Source organism: Triticum aestivum, chromosome 6B, assembly GCF_018294505.1.
Source record: "Triticum aestivum cultivar Chinese Spring chromosome 6B, IWGSC CS RefSeq v2.1, whole genome shotgun sequence".
NCBI classification, from domain to species: domain Eukaryota; kingdom Viridiplantae; phylum Streptophyta; class Magnoliopsida; order Poales; family Poaceae; genus Triticum; species Triticum aestivum.
This window is the reverse complement of record NC_057810.1, coordinates 687,732,083-687,747,659: the sequence shown is the minus strand read 5'-3', so window position 1 is coordinate 687,747,659 and position 15,577 is coordinate 687,732,083. Positions and strand designations below refer to the sequence as shown.

Sequence of the window (15,577 nt, the reverse complement as noted above, 5' to 3'; positions counted from 1 at the left end):
AGTTTCACAACATCGCAAGATAATGTCGCACTAGATGGGCCAGCGCATTTAATTCTTTTGACCAGCTGCAGTGGCGCCATGTACGAAATGCACTGCAAATGACACCGTAAGCGCTGAATAGGAGTTCTTATCCCCAACCTCTAGTTTGTTTTCTGTTTGTAATTTTTCTTTCTCTAGTTATCCGAATAACTCTTTTCTAATTGTATTGAATTGTAAAGTTTTCTATTTTATACTGTTTGACAACACTGTTCTTTTATAAAACAATGGTAATCTAAAACGAGTATTGCAAAATGTGGGCAATGAGTACTACTTCCTCCAATTCAACATAAGTGTCATAGTTTAAAACTATGACAATTATTTTGAATCGGAACTAAAACCAAGAGATTTATTTTGAATTGGATGGAGTACTTTTTTCAAAAAAAAACCTAAGAAATTAGTAATTTTATTTTTTGAAAACATGTGCTATTAGAACTCCCTCTGTAAAGAACTATAAGAGCGTTTATAGATCACTAAAGTAGGGATCTAAACACTTTTATATTTCTTTTATAGAGACGGTACTTTATAATTTGTATGTGTTCAACCCACCGTCTTTCTCAGTTTGGCAAAATATTGACCATGACTCATTAAACAATGGATTTTATTTACTCTGAATGAAGCATCAAGTAGATACAAACACAATAAACACGGACCCGGATTTGTATATAATAATGCACACTACCAACACAAATCCACATACATACACAACATGCGGACGAATAACAAAGTCATATGAGACCAAACCTATGGCTAAGCGATGAAAAAGAAAACCCTGAAGCGATCAAATCCGCGATCGACAAATTATAGTTAAGATCATATCCGCACTAACTATCTCTTAACATCACAAGGACAACGTGGTTCTTCCACAGCAACAGCTCTAGAAAGGGGCCTATGCGCAATCGCTGCCCTCATCGGATCCAACCATAATAGGCCAGATTCAAGGTTTCACCCTAGAACAGCGTGAGCATATCCGAGCAAACGACACAAAAGCATCGTCATTGCCAGGTATAACCATCTCGGGTCAGACCAAAGGTTTCACCCCCAGAGCTCGTCGAAGTTAATCATGTGTTATCGCCATCACTTTTTCACGATTCTAATAGCTAGATGCACTGGATTATAAAACCACCGCCACCGTCGCACAACCATACCCTCTATGTCAAGCCATCCCGTAGATAGCATCTTAGCGGCGAAGGCAACCACCGAATTGGAGGAGAGGAATCCTCATGAAGAATTTCAGTGGCCACCCCAATCCGTTGCAAGGCCACCGCCATGGAGCAACACAAATGACGGAGCACATGGACTATCCGCAGAAGAACATGGTGCAGTACGCTCGCTGCCATGCGGACCCGACCCCACTTATCATTTGCACTACAGTAGGGTGTAGTACCGCAGAGGATCTCAACTAGTCCTGGCCATCTCCGGCCCAACCCTGTCAGCCCACCTAGGCCTGGCCCTAAAATCCAGGGCCTAGGCCCGATGGGCTTGCCCGTGGGCCGGGCTTGGGCCTGAGTTTTGAGCCCACCAGCAGGGCCTGGACGAGCTTGGGCTTGGCATATTGGCATTTGAAGGAAGAGGCCCGGCCCACGGCCCTAAGCTCTAAGGGCTTTTCAGGGCTTTTTACCAGATGGGCCGGGCTTGGGCTTGAAAAGTAGGCCCGATGGTAGGGCCTGGGAGGACCTGGGCCTCGGTTTTCTACCGTGGGCTTTTTTAGGCCCGGCCCATCTCTACCGTGGTTTTCTATCATGGCCAGGTATAATCTCAACCCGTCGACTGGCACCTCACGCGAGGAGAGCCTTGCCCAAGTCCGTCAATCCCAGGTGGCGACCGCCGGATCTGGAGCACGAACGACAGTTATGAACGAAGCCACCTCATGATACACCGGGGGAAAGCCCGCGACCCGCACGCCATGAATCCGCACCCAAGGTATCCGCCACCACAACGCCGAAGGATGAGGCTCCAGCGAGCCAGCCAGCCGACAGGGACGAGCACCCCGGTATTAGCCCGGAGCCTCATCTACCTGCGCGCATAGATCTGACCAAGACGACGCAAATCCGGCCGTGCAACGCCTGCCCATCCAGCTGCACTGGCACACCATCCAGTTGACGCCAAGCCAATTGGTCAATCGCCAGAGGACACAAGGACCAGCGCGCGCCGGCGTCCACTCGAGAACCGGCGCCCAGCGGACCGTTGGCCGCCGCGAGAGGAAGCCTCGCCGCCACCGTCGGCTGCGCCAGCCTTTGCCTGGCGGCGTCGTCCAGAGGTAGTGCAGCGGGAGGAAGTACGAGAGACAGCGGCGGTTAGGATCCGAGCCGCCCAGGGAGAGGCGAGTTTTTCGGATCCATAGACCTAAACCGACCATGACTCGTGGGGCTTTGGGCGACTTCCATAAGCTTCGTCCCCTTCCACCGCCTACCCTGCGCAAACCCGTCGCGAAAACCAGGGGCAAACAACGCCCCATCTCATCTACTACGAGAGTTGCGAGCTCCCAATTCCGCGGAGCAATAAGTCGGCCATGTCGTCCGCCAGCGCCGGCGGCAACCGTTCGAGGTCCTACATCGTGGCCGGCGAGGCCAGGGGGCACCACCTTCTCACGATCCACGGCTACTTGCGCACCAAGTTCACCCCCACGGGTGAGTGCATCATGTCCCGCCCTTTCATCATCGACGGCCATCGCTGGTGCATCGAGTACTACCCCAACGGCGTGTGCCGCGAGGTCGCTGATTGCGTGTCCCTCTCCCTGGTGCTCGACGAAGACGTCGCGGCGGCGGTGAAGGTCCAGCACGGCATGCGCCTCGTCGGCGAGGCGGACGAGGACCGACCGGCGTTACTAACTTCGGAGGACAGATTCCCTTCCCGGGGCGTCTCTTCGCACACGAGGTTCATCAGAAGGGTCGACCTGGAGAGGTCCAAGTATCTCAGGAACGATTCCTTCACAATCCGGTGTGATATCGTCCTCGAACACGACATCCGCGCGGAGGACCACACGGCGGCCTTTGTCTTCACGCCCCCATGCGACCTGCGCCAGGACCTTGGCGGGCTCCTCGATTCCGAGAAGGGCGCCGACGTGGTGTTCGAGGTCGGAGGGGAGACAGTCGCCGCTCACCGGTGCATACTCGCGGCCCGCTCGCCCGTCTTTGCGGCCGAGCTCTTTGGCCCAATGAAGGAGGGCAACGCTGCAACCGCCGGCGTGGTCGTGCACGTGGAGGACATGGAGGCGGAGGTGTTCAAGGCACTGCTCCGTTTCGCATACACCGGCTTGTTGCCGGAAACACGCAAAGAAGACCTAGATGTCACCTGCCAACATCTATTAGTCGCGGCAGACAGGTACGACATGAAGCGGCTCAAGTTGATCTGCGAGGAGAATCTGTGTGAGTACATAAATGTGAACTCGGCGGCGATCATCTTGGCGCTAGCCGAACAACACCATTGTGTGAGGTTGAAGAGGGCCTGCTTCCGTTTTCTCGCCGATCCACGGAATCTGAGGGCGGTCGTGGCCACCGACGGCTTCCAGCATCTGAGTAGGAGCTGTCCTTCCCTTATGGTCGAGCTCATTGCCACCTTAGCTATGTGACGAGTGCCCAATGTTATAGATACAGAAGTATAACAATCAGTACCCATACCATTGAGGATGTGGTGATATGGAACAGGGGCATCTTGAAAAATCAGTTTCTAGTGATGTCGTCGTCAGTAGTATGTGTGAACTACTACCTGTTAAGTACAACATTTTGCTTTTGTTTACCAGTAGAGGTTTAACCGCAGTGCAAAGAATTGGAGATCACGGGATGCTATCTCAGTTTAGAAAATTACAACATCCAACGTTTTCTTTCATGACCTGCAAACCGTAAGCCAATCTTCATAGCTAGCAGTAAGCCAGTTAGTTGACAAAAAGATGCATGAGAGATTCTGGCTACTGTTGTACAATTTTATTCTTTCTTTTCTTACATTGATAGAGGTTCTGCGTGCGTTAAAAAAAGGAGCATCAACAAAAGCACATTACTTCATCCGATTCATATTAATTGAGGCACCCTTAGTACAAAGGTTGTACTAAGGGTTCCAATTAATATGGATTGGAGGGAAATTTGTTCTTTAATTACTAGAATTTCCTGGTACTGAAAGTTGATTCGTTTTAAATGTAATAAGCTGATTCTTACCAACATGTCCTTTTTTTTGTGCCATTTCTCTATCAAAAAATGGCAGTGGTATGAACAAAAGTTAGAAATAAGGAAATTAGTCACCACCTTCAGCAGGCCCAACTGTAACAGAGAAAGATGTGCGGCGCGATGCATTTGGAAATCAGGAGCCTTCTCTTCTATGTGTGGCAAACAAGTTGTTCAAATGGATTTGAGCCAGCGGGTGCATGTTGACGATAGTCTTTGCCTAGCTTCTCCCAAGTGACCTCTCACTTTTTAAGGGGAGAAGTGGAAATAATTAGCATACTCCGGACGTGGTGTTTTCGTGCTCGAGCTCAAATGAGTTTAAGTGAACAGTAAAATCCAAAAGAATAAAAAGCAATTCAAAAAATTAGGAATTTTTTGGTGCAAACATTGACAAACATTTCGAGTGGTCACCAAATTTCATTGCGAACTGACATTCGTGGAAGTCGCGGAAAAAAATCAGCACTTCAAAATGTTTTTGAAACTAACACTTTTGGAGCATCAATTTTTTTTCATGACTTCTACAATTGTCATGTGATGATGAAATTTTGCAAGCACTTAAACATTTGTTGAAGTTCACCAGACAAAAAATTCAGAATTTTTTGAATTTGTTTTCTTTTCTTGCGATTTTACTGTTCATCGCAAGCTCAAATAAGCTCACGAGAGCAGAATATGACTTTTGCCACACTCCTTGCTACCTTCAGCCTGCATATGTCTTGACCAATTTTCAAGAAGGATTATTTTCCATCTGAGGATTTCCTCCACCACCGTCGACGGAGATACCCCTAGAGTTTCATCACCAGCGCTCATCGATAGCAAGTCCATCTTTTTTGAAACCGGGCTTTAACCCTTGTCCATTAAATACAATGTCCATCCAAAAGATGTTCAGGAGACAGGAAAGGAAAAAGGGAGTTCACTTAAAGCTCAGGCAGGAGCAAATAGTTCAGATCTCATGCGGAAGCAGGCAAAAATAAGTATTGATAACCAAAAAGAGGGCTCGAGGAGTAAGCATGTGTAGTTCCCTTGGTTTTTGACACTATCATAGTATCAAAAAACGTCGTACATTTTGGGACGGAGGAAGTAGATGTCTCCAGTTTTCTTTTACTTTTTTTCTTGCCTCTCATTTTTTTAAATGTTTGGAAATTTCAAAATCCATTCAGATTTTTAAAAAATGTTCACGTTTTCAAAAAAATATTTTCATTTTTACAAAATGTTCATGCTTTTAAATAATGCTTGCGTTTACAAAAAAGTATTTAAAATTTAAAAAAAATCGTGTTTACAAAAATTGTTCAGAAACTTTTTGATGAATCACTATAGTACCGGTCGAGTCGGTAATGGGCTGGCCCAGTCAGGATGCTGTGTGCGATACATTGACTATTTGACGCAGAGTGTGTCTAATAGGAGCTCCCACAAAAACCTGACATTCAGACCTGACTCAGGCTCAGCTTTTCCACCCAAAGCCTAGCCCAACTAAAAACGAGTATCTTTACAGTTTCTAAGCTCCCAAGAAATGGAGCTCCCTGAGTGAATTGGGGATGTGGGACCATCATGTCATTCACTGAAAGGGATGTATTTACCGCCTCAAGCCCAAACTTTGTTTACACATGTCATGTTCTCCCGCTCGGGGCTCAGGCAGGCACATGCACATGCACCCCGTTGGTCAGCAGTAGGAGGTCATAGCATAGGATTGCAGCGGTCAAACTCTGGACGGGATAAATACTAAGCCAACCGGCTAGAGACGTGACACTTTATATTATGCATGCATCTGTTTTATCTTTCCTGGGAAGTTGAACGATAGATCCCTGTATCTACCTCATACCTTTCTTCGTATACCAAATCACTTCTTTTTTTCTTTTTTTTTGCGGGAATATACCAAATCACTTCTAAAATAACACCGACACGACGCGTCTTGTCAAATGTTTCTATTTGTCTGCACTTCTAAAATCCACCAACATTTTCTAATTCTTGAATATTTCTAAAGTTCATGAACATGTTTTTTTTCTAACTTGCATTTTTTTCAAATTCATGAACATAGTTTAAAATTAATGACTATTTCTAATATTTATGTTTTTTCTGGAAAAATTATGGTTTTTAATGCGCAATATTTTCTAAAATACATTTAAAAATTGTAAAAAAAAATTATTTAACAAAAAAAATCATGATAGCTGGTTTTGTCTAAGCTAGCAGTGCAGCGAGCGGGAAAAAAAAAGCTAAGCGAGCAGAGCAGGAGCCGAATTGAGTGAGCGAGAGTTTCATTGGCCGGCCCATATGAGTGTTATAGTACTCCCTCCTTCCATCTATATAGGGCCTAATGTGTTTTTCGAGGTTAACTTTGACCAAATATTAGAGCAATAATATATGACATGCAACTTACACAAAGCACATCATCAAATTCGTATGTGAAAGGAGCTTTCAATGATATAATTTTCACATTATGCATGTCATGTAGTATTAATTTTATCAATAGTCAAAGGCGGTCTTGAAAAACGCATTAGGCCCTATATAGATGGAAGGAGGGAGTAGCAAATTCCATGTTCCCCATGTGGAATAAGAGCTCTCAGGAGATCACACAAGCACAACCAACTAACACTGACGATAAAACGTGAAGACCACCACAACCACGCCTCAATCAACTCCACTCTCCTCTCAGGACGAATACAATTTTAAACAATAGCCGAACACGATATACGAATGAAAAGAATGTATCGCCGGAACATAATTAAAATCCAAGCCAACATAGATATAATCAAGATGACAAAATCAACTGCAATGGCATGCTAAGGAAAAAAGAGGATTAATGCCATGAGTGAAGAACGGCGCGGCGACCTCTAGTACGAATGGTGTGTGACCAATCCTACCCAGCACAGAGAGCGAGAGAGGGCTACTCGAAGTTATTGGTTTGCTTACAGACTATGACACGTGGGGACCCATTCGCCGCAGCGCAGCCCAAAAACCCTCGCCCAAAGCAGCAGCGCCGGCGGCAAGCCGCGGAGGTCCGCGTCCGCCATCTTCGCCGACACGGCGAGCGGGCACCACCTCCTCACAATCCACGGCTACTCCCGCACCAAGGGCGTTCCCACCGGGGAGCGCGTCAAGTCGCGCCCCTTCGACATCGGCGGCCACCGCTGGCGGATCGACTACTACCCCAACGGCGTGCGCGCGGAGGTCGCCGACTACGTGTCCCTCTCCCTGATGCTCGACGAGGACGAGGACGAGGGCGTCGCGGCGGCGCCGGCGGTGAAGGCCCAGTACGACATCCGCCTCGCCGGCGAGGCGGAGGACGAGGATGAGGGGACGGCGCCGCTGTCGTCGGCGTCGGTGGACGACTTCACCCCCGGGAGGGGCTGGGTGTACACCACGTTCGTTTCCAGGGAGGAGCTGGAGGGCTCCGAGCATCTCAGGAACGACTCCTTCACCGTCCGGTGCGACATCATAGTCGTCCGCGATTACCGCGCCGAGGACGCGGCGGTAGGCTTCGTGTCCGTGCCCGCGTGCGACCTGCGCCGGGACCTCGCCGGCCTCCTCGAGACCGGGAAGGGCGCCGACGTGGTGTTCGAGGTCGGCGGCGAGACCGTCACCGCGCACCGGTGCGTGCTCGCGGCCCGCTCCTCGGTCTTCGCCGCCGAGCCTTCGGGCCGATGAAGGAAGGCAACGCCGACGCCGGCGTCGTCGTGCGCGTGGAGGACATGAAGCCGGAGGTGTTCAAGGCTCTGCTCCGCTTCGCATACTCCCCTTTGCCTTCTCCTTGTGTGTGGAATCTCAGGGTTTACACTAGTTGGAAATTAAGAGAAATAAGAGATCTTGAAACCAATGAATACCGTGGGATATGTTATAACTTATGACAATCAGTACCCATACCTTTGAGGATGTGGTGATTTGGAACAGGGGAATCTTGAAAAATCAGTTTGCTTCTAGGACTGTGAACTGTGAAGTACCTGCTAGAAACAACATTTTTCTTCTGTTTGGAAGTAGATGTTCTATGTTGGTAAAGGCGACTGTAATAAAAGGAATTTATATCTGGACCATGGGATGCTGTCTCAGTTTAGAAAATTAAAACATTCAACATTTGCTTTTCATGTTCTGCACGTGCTCCAGGGCTGCCTGTGAAACTGCAGGTCGATCTTCAGGGAGCAGCGAAGCCGGTTAATTTTTGTCAATAGCCATGGTTTTACCTGATTTGCACTCAGTTTTATATGACAGAAAATGCACGGGAGAATCGGGCTACTACTATATAGTTTTAATTTTTTTTCCTATCATATACTGAAAGCAGCTTAAATGTTGCATTAGTAACAAAAAGGAGCTATGTGTTCGGTATTTATAAAAGTGTCAATAAAAACAGAATGACAGAGGTATGAAAAGAAAAAATAGAAATCATTTACCCCTTTCATTTCTTTCATGTGCACACACAAACTTTCTTAACATTTCGTTTCATGAAAACAATGATGAACCACAAACATTGCAGCCTTACAGCTTACTTCATTTGCAGGTGAGCATGCTTTGCTTCTCACCGACCGGCACTTCCTCTAACCTACGATAACGGAATAATTTCCCACAAAAACCAATCAACAATCTACCTACATGCAGGAGCATAAAAGCCTGGAATATGAGCAAACACAATGGAGTAAGGGCCCACGGTTATGGGCTGTGTTCCCTCAACCTGCACAGGCTCCAGCTTGGGGATGGCTCCATTGGCACCGGTGGCCAGCACATTGTCATTGAGCAGCATGTGTTGGCTCTGCAGGTTCCCATCTTTGGCTGTGAGGTGGTATTCCTGCCTTGTGAGCCCAGGTGTTTCCCCGAGCTTCGGAATGGACCTTCTGTGCTCCTTTGCACCGTCGGGATGCGCGACCTCTTGGGCGCCCTCGCTGGACACATAGATATGGTTTGTGTTGTTGCCACTGAGGTTGATCAGGAGTAGGGTGATCCCTTCCTGGAAAATTCAGAGAGGGGTAAAATTTAGTACAGGTCAGTTGGTTAATACAGTGCCGGTTGCCAAAATGGAAGGGGGCGTGGATCGCCTGTGCTCGTTACCGAATCTTTTGCGCAATGCGTATAAGCACGGATCTTGTTTGTGCCGTTGAATGTCGTGGAGAGAACCTTGGTTCCCATGAGGCGATGCCATAGCAGAGCACTGCAGAAGAAGGCAGGAATAAGTTGCATGAAGATGACAAGTTTGGCATCATGTTTCAGTGCACAGGATGTATGGAACCAATACTTAGCTTGGAAACTAAGTATGTGGTGCCATATTCTAATAAGTGTGATGATTTTAGACATGCGCCGACTGGTATGTAATCATGATTTATGGTGTTCAAGGCCTTGGAATAAAAACATTATAGTTTCTCCTGTGGCGGAACTTTTCAAGAAATTCAGGCATGCCAGCTTACCTGTAGTAATCAGGATTTGGTTCAAATGTTGTTGTGTTGAGGAGGCCATAGTTCCCTCCAACCAAGGTTTGCCTGCAGTAACTCTTTGTGTCGTACTTTGCGGACATCCCGAGTTGATCCAGGAACCTGAAACATCAACATGTCATAAATACTATACTTCAGAATTCAGATGTTAACTTCAACTGCTGATCATTTTCTTTTCTTACCAGAAGCTGAACACAAATGCATCAGTTACAAGGTGGTGGCCACTGTTGTAAGCGCCTCCAGCTTCGCCGACCCACGCGGTGGTGGATGTCCCAGCGGACTTCAGAATCCCCTGAAGATTGCTGAACGTGCTTACCATATTATCAAGGTAAGAGGGGTTGAGAATTTTCTCAACCAGATGCGTGTCAACACCTGATACACCCAAAAAATTATATCGATTTATGCAGATTCTATTTTTTCCAGTTCATGTGTCGAATCGACGGTGCGACATGGCAAGCATACCGGGGCCTAAATTGTAGATATGGTGAGTGATCACATCCATCTGGTTCGGCTTTGTTTTGGCTACGAGCTCGGTGAACCAACCCGCGTCGAAGAAGCCTCCCGGCGCGATCACCAGCGGTTTCGATCCTTGGTAGGCTTTGTCAACGATTTGGTTCAGGTTGATCACATCCGCGGCATACTGATCTGCACCGACCCGAGTCCCAACTCCACTGCCGCTGAGTTCGTTTCCTGCAATGAAACCACGGTAAATTCCCAAAACACCTGTACAAAAGGTACTGCATAGAAAGTTTGTATTTTAAGCAACATTTTGGAAAGACAAGTTCAGGGTATTTCCTAAAAGTGTTCCTTTTTGCACATTGAGTAACGCGTGAAAAAGCAAAGGAGAGCATCATTAATTGATATTTCCCCTTGCTCTTTACAAGTGATGATAGCTCAGCATCACCTAATCGACGCCGACATACTTGTCTGGGATTTCTTTTGTTCAAACGTATCAGGATCTCTCTTGATCATACTTATCAGGATTTCTTTCGTATCGTAAAGTACCTTCAGAACAATATTATAGCAAAATAAAAATAAGTTTTTTTGTGGGATTATATTTGTATAAAGATCACGTTGATCAACACACATACCAAGCTCCCAGCCATAGATATCATATCCCTTGCTGACGGTGTAGTGGATGAAAGAGGCAGCATTTGTGTAATCCCATGGCCCTCCCATGGAGCCATCAGGCATTGGGACCCGGCCATTCAGCGCATTCAGCCCAAAGACAATCTGTGCACTGCAATCATCACCAAAAGGAAAATAAGCCAATAAGGTCACATTATCATTTTCATTTTTGATTTACTTATATGTGTTTTTTTTACAGCTATAGAGTTGGGGTTACCGATTACGGTGAAAAATTACCCTGATTTCTGGAAGAAGGCGTTGAGCGCGTCCCACCGGTGCATGGGCAGGCAGCCCTGCGTGAACCCGAACATGGCCGACGTGTTCTTGGTGAAGGGGGAGCAGGGCGCACCGGTGTCGCCGGTGCCGTAGACCACCAGGTCCTGCAGGGAGCCGCCGAGCCGGAGCCGGAGAGGGGAGAAGGCTGCAAGATGGAAAGGAACCGCCGGGGTTGGTACCGTGGAGCTCACTCAATGGAGAGATGCCATGATCGGCACCAGCATGGCAGCATTCATGAAAGCGGAAGGTGGTGAGCGTGCCTTACCTTTCACGGCGTTCTGCAGGATCTTGCTGGACAGGTCCTGCAGAGAGGGAGACAATCATGGCTGGGGTCAGATTATTTTGCCATGTCTGGGAAACCCAGGAGTTTCAGGATAAATTTGAAGGGGATTTTACACAAATTAAACTGAAAAAAACAGTTGTGCGCGCAAAAATGAAAATTAAGTTGCTACGGGTATAGATTATACTAGAATTTTAGTGTGTGTTTTTTTTTGCGAGGGACTAGAATTTTAGTTGTTGTTTCTTTTCAAATGAAAATAGAAAATTGTGGGTTGTTCTATTGATTGGAATGTAACCATTTTTTTTGTTTGAAGGGTGGCATCACAGGGTTAGTGGTAGTAGTTTAATGGTCAGTAGGCAGTAGTCTTTTGCATCAGCACATGATTGGAGGGACAAAAACGGAAATGGTCCGAGAGAATTACACTCCATGTAATCTCTTACCCATTCTCTCTCACAAAATACCCGTACCGTTGCCGACACACACGAAAAACAATCAACGAAAATACCTTAAAAAAACGTTGCCCCTGCTCTACATATATATTTCACATGTTTTTAACCATATTTGGAACGCAACAATTTCACGAAGACCTCAAGACTTTTTTTTTTCTTTCCTACTAATACGGAAGGCCTCATTTCCCGCCGAAACCGGAAAAATGGCGCCGGCGCCAAAAGTGACCAAATTACTTACCTGAAATTTAATAAATTCCGTTGCCACAACCGGTATGAGTTCTGAAATTTTGTCATTCTTCTGATGGAAATCTAATCTGTTTGGACTTCGGAGTGCCGCTTCTCTTAATTATTTTTTTTTTGAATGTTGGCAGGAGGACTCTTAATTATAGGTTGGTGGGCAGTGGCTTTTGCATCTGCACATGATTGGCAGGGACGGAATTGGAAATGGTCCGACAGAATTAGTTATGGGTCCGTGTAATCTCCTCCCTAGCTAGGCTGTCAAAATTCCTATCCATCCCAAAAGATCCATGGCGCTGCCGACACCCGAAAAACAACCAAACAGAGACATATATCCTCGGAAACGATGCCCGCGTTCTAAACAATTCATATGCTATGCAGAGCTCAAACAACAGGATTTTGAAATTTGGCAGAGATTTCAAGCGTCTCGATAAACAAATTTGAGAGTGAGATGACAGAGGACGGAAACAGAGGGTGTGTGAGTGAGGTTATTACCAGGTTGAGGAGGCCGGCGCGGCCCCAGGCGCAGGTGCCGTAGTCGCACTTCTCCGGCGGCCACCAGTCCAATGTCGCGCACACGAACGCCGAGTCCGTCTCCGCCACGGCGGCCCGCGCGTCCACCACCACCGCCTCGCCGGCCGCGCCTGCTGCACCGGCGCTCGTGCCGTTCGCGGCGGCCGAGGAGCCGGCGAGCGAGAGGGCGGCGACGGCCCAGACGCAGAAGCAGAAGCAGAGCCTCGCCGCCTGCGGCAGCAGCAATCCAGCCGCCATTCCGGCCAAGCCAAGAACCAAGAACTACACCGGCTGGCCGGAGGAAAGGGCGGGCAGCAATGCCGCTCTCACAGGTGAGGGAAGCTACAAGCTAGCTTCTTCTTGCCATGGAGAGAGGGAGGGGGAGGAAGAGCGGCGGGATGTGGTGGTTTTCCGGTGGGGAGATGGGAAGGCCGGCCGCCTTTAATGGCTTTGTGTGTTTGGTGGGAGAAGCTTGGAATCTTTATATGGGGAAGGAGGGAGGTCAGGGAGGGAGGCAGAGCAAGTTGGCAGAAGAGAGAAAGCGTATCATGTCATTGGGGATTTAGGGGAGCAACAGTATATTAATTATTTTGGCCAATGGAAAATAGATGCCCTTTGTGCTTTTACATTTTGTTTCTTTGGAAAATGCTCGTCTCCCTCTCTGAATTTCGTCCTGCTTTATAAATAAAACAACAACCGAACAAAAGTATCCGGCCGAACGATACAAGGTGATGAGGTAGCTCTCATACAACGTTGATCCCATGATAACCGGAACACATAGGATGAACGCCGATCTTTGGAAAATGCTCAGGATTTACCCCCAAAACACACTTTTGTAAATTTCAATAATGGATATATGTATGTATGCGCAAATTTTGAAACCAGAACATGGACACATGCGACCTGTTACAAATTTCAATAGTGGAAGATTTATTTTTGTTTGACTTTGGCAACCTGTTGTTGGTGCCTCTGGTGGGTTGCTTATGGGGTAATGGAGGATTTATTTTTTTTAAGCTGACTCCTGCATAGCTAGTAGGTTTATGATAAGAATGGTTCTTATGGACAAAAGGACTGGGTTCAAGTGGAAGTGTGGAACCCGTTCAATGTTTATGGGGCTGCTCATTCATTGGATAAGGACGTGTACATTTTGATTTGGTTTAGATGCTAGGTTTTAATAACTTTCCCTGTGCAATTGGTGCTGGCCTTAATATTATTAGAAGAGGTAAAGAGAAAAGTAAATGCAAGAAGCTCTCAAAGTGGTCCTTTTTCTTTAGGTCTATTATTGGACATTGGGGTCTAAAAGAGCTTGAACTCTATGGTAGAAACTTTACATGGTATAGTAATCAAGTTGATCCACTTTATGTTAAAACTTGATAGAATTTTGGTTAGCCCTCCTTGGGATCAACATTTTTCATTAGTTACTGTCTAGACACTTGTAAGCATAGTTTTAAAAATGGGACCAGTGATTGAACCGCTCTGGCACTTGGTTTAGGTGTTTACTGATCGGATTGTCGGTTCACCGGTTCGATGCCCTGGTCTTAAAGACAAAAATATATTTATAATTAGCGATAAATACACCAATCAATAATTAAAAATATGTGCAACATAATGCCAGAGTAAATATCTTTAGCATCTCAATGAATAATATGGTATTATGGCATACAATACAAAGTAATACAAGTATATAACTGGATACAAGTCCACAACCAACATGACCAACACAAAAGTATATAGTACCGTATGTTTTGACAACTAATATGCCAATCAAAATAGCAACTAGCAATCAACACAGTGAACAGAAGAACATATGCAAAAATCTTTAATTCTCTTCTGTAATCTCTATTTTCTACAGATACAGACTTTAGGTTTATTAAGTATACAATATATAAGGACGAGTTTCTTATTGGTTTGGTTTAGATGCTAGGTATTATAAACTTCCAGTATGTAATTTGTGGTGACCTTAATATGTTATTAGAAGAAGTAAAGAGGGAAACAAATGTAGGAACTTCTCAAGGTGGTCATTTTTCATTAATTCTGTTCCTAAACATAGGGGTCTGAAAGCGCTTGAACTCTCTCATAGAAACTTTACATTGTCTAATAATCAAAGTGATACACTTTATGTTAAACTAGATAGAATTTTTGTCATCCCTTCTTGAGAGCATGAATTTCGATTAGTTACTGTGAGAAGACTTTTAATTTGCATAAGGGCATCTCCAACGTTGATCCTTAAACCGCCCACATCCGTCCAGATTGGGTTGTTCGGGCGTGTTTTGCCATCCAATGTGGTGCCCCATCCAGTTGTCCGTTTTACTGCAAACCGGGGGAGGCTATGCGTGCGTCCGGGACGGCACGCGTCCAACAACCCGGTCCCACCCGAAAACCCTCCGGCTCGAAAAACCCTCCCACGCGAAACGGTTGCCGCGCATTTATGCCGGTCAGTGCTGCTTCAGAGAGGACTTGACAAGGCGGTATTGATGCTTGTCAGAGAAACATGGCCGGGCGGCGCCCCTTCAATACATGCGCAACAACCGAGAAACATACTCCGTCCGTTGCGCCGCATTGAAGTCGGCTTCCAATCCCTTCGCATGTCCATCACGCCTATTTAAGCACCCCTCTGGCATTGTCCACACAGCACCACTTTCCGACCCTCTCCACGCCCACCCTTTCCGATCCTCAATGCTCCGACGATAAAACTGCCTTCAGACCATGCCGAAGCCGTGTTCTCCACGCACAGGCGGTGACGGTTCCGGATCAACCACCGGATCATGGCACCACCGTCCTCGCTCTCAAGGACCCTTCGGCTCCACGTCCGCCGGCTCCTTTGACAAAGAGCAGATTATCCTCTCCTCCGGCGATGAGGAGGACTAGGCACCGCCGCAGTAGCCGCACCTTCTCTCGGAGGCCACGGCCACTGACAACGAGTTCCTCTGCAGATCGAGCTATTGACGGAGTGGTCGCTCCAGAATGTGGTCCGGCACCACCCTTGCCACTATGGGACATCGTGAAGAAGGAGCCACACTACCCGCCACGCTACCATGTCAAGCAGGAGGTGGCGTCTCCTCTCCACTGTGTTAAGATGGAGCCGGATCCCTCCCT

At 46.9% G+C, this 15,577-nt stretch overlaps 2 protein-coding genes and 1 pseudogene across 2 annotated transcripts; 2 read left to right on the top strand and 1 right to left on the bottom strand.

Annotated features, from left to right (window-relative positions):
• The first annotated feature begins 1,793 nt into the window (after positions 1-1,793).
• On the top strand, positions 1,794-4,185 carry LOC123134880 (BTB/POZ and MATH domain-containing protein 1-like). The gene has a single exon (XM_044554034.1). It carries the CDS (start codon positions 2,549-2,551, stop codon positions 3,605-3,607), a length of 1,059 nt encoding a protein of 352 aa, XP_044409969.1. The 5' UTR covers positions 1,794-2,548; the 3' UTR covers positions 3,608-4,185.
• A 2,842-nt stretch (positions 4,186-7,027) lies between these two features.
• On the top strand, positions 7,028-8,130 carry LOC123139624 (BTB/POZ and MATH domain-containing protein 1-like; annotated as a pseudogene).
• A 412-nt stretch (positions 8,131-8,542) lies between these two features.
• On the bottom strand, positions 8,543-12,937 carry LOC123139260 (heparanase-like protein 3). The gene is made up of 9 exons (XM_044559056.1): positions 12,464-12,937; positions 11,268-11,304; positions 10,964-11,147; positions 10,690-10,838; positions 10,061-10,288; positions 9,781-9,970; positions 9,575-9,700; positions 9,222-9,321; positions 8,543-9,120 (listed from the first exon to the last, which is right to left on the bottom strand). Exons 1-9 carry the CDS (start codon positions 12,737-12,739, stop codon positions 8,761-8,763), a joined length of 1,650 nt encoding a protein of 549 aa, XP_044414991.1. The 5' UTR covers positions 12,740-12,937; the 3' UTR covers positions 8,543-8,760.
• Between the last annotated feature and the right edge of the window lie 2,640 nt (positions 12,938-15,577).

What these genes read in the sequence shown, in the direction of transcription:
- LOC123134880 (XM_044554034.1), top strand. Translation starts at nt 2,549, where the DNA reads ATGTCGTCCGCCAGCGCCGGCGGCAACCGTTCGAGGTCCTACATCGTG.
- LOC123139260 (XM_044559056.1), bottom strand. Translation starts at nt 12,739, where the DNA reads ATGGCGGCTGGATTGCTGCTGCCGCAGGCGGCGAGGCTCTGCTTCTGC. An exon ending in CCTGCAGAACGCCGTGAAAG is followed by an intron (nt 11,148 to 11,267) that starts GTAAGGCACGCT and finishes TCCATCTTGCAG; the next exon opens with CCTTCTCCCCTCTCCGGCTC. An exon ending in GCATTTGTGTTCAGCTTCTG is followed by an intron (nt 9,701 to 9,780) that starts GTAAGAAAAGAA and finishes TTGATGTTTCAG; the next exon opens with GTTCCTGGATCAACTCGGGA.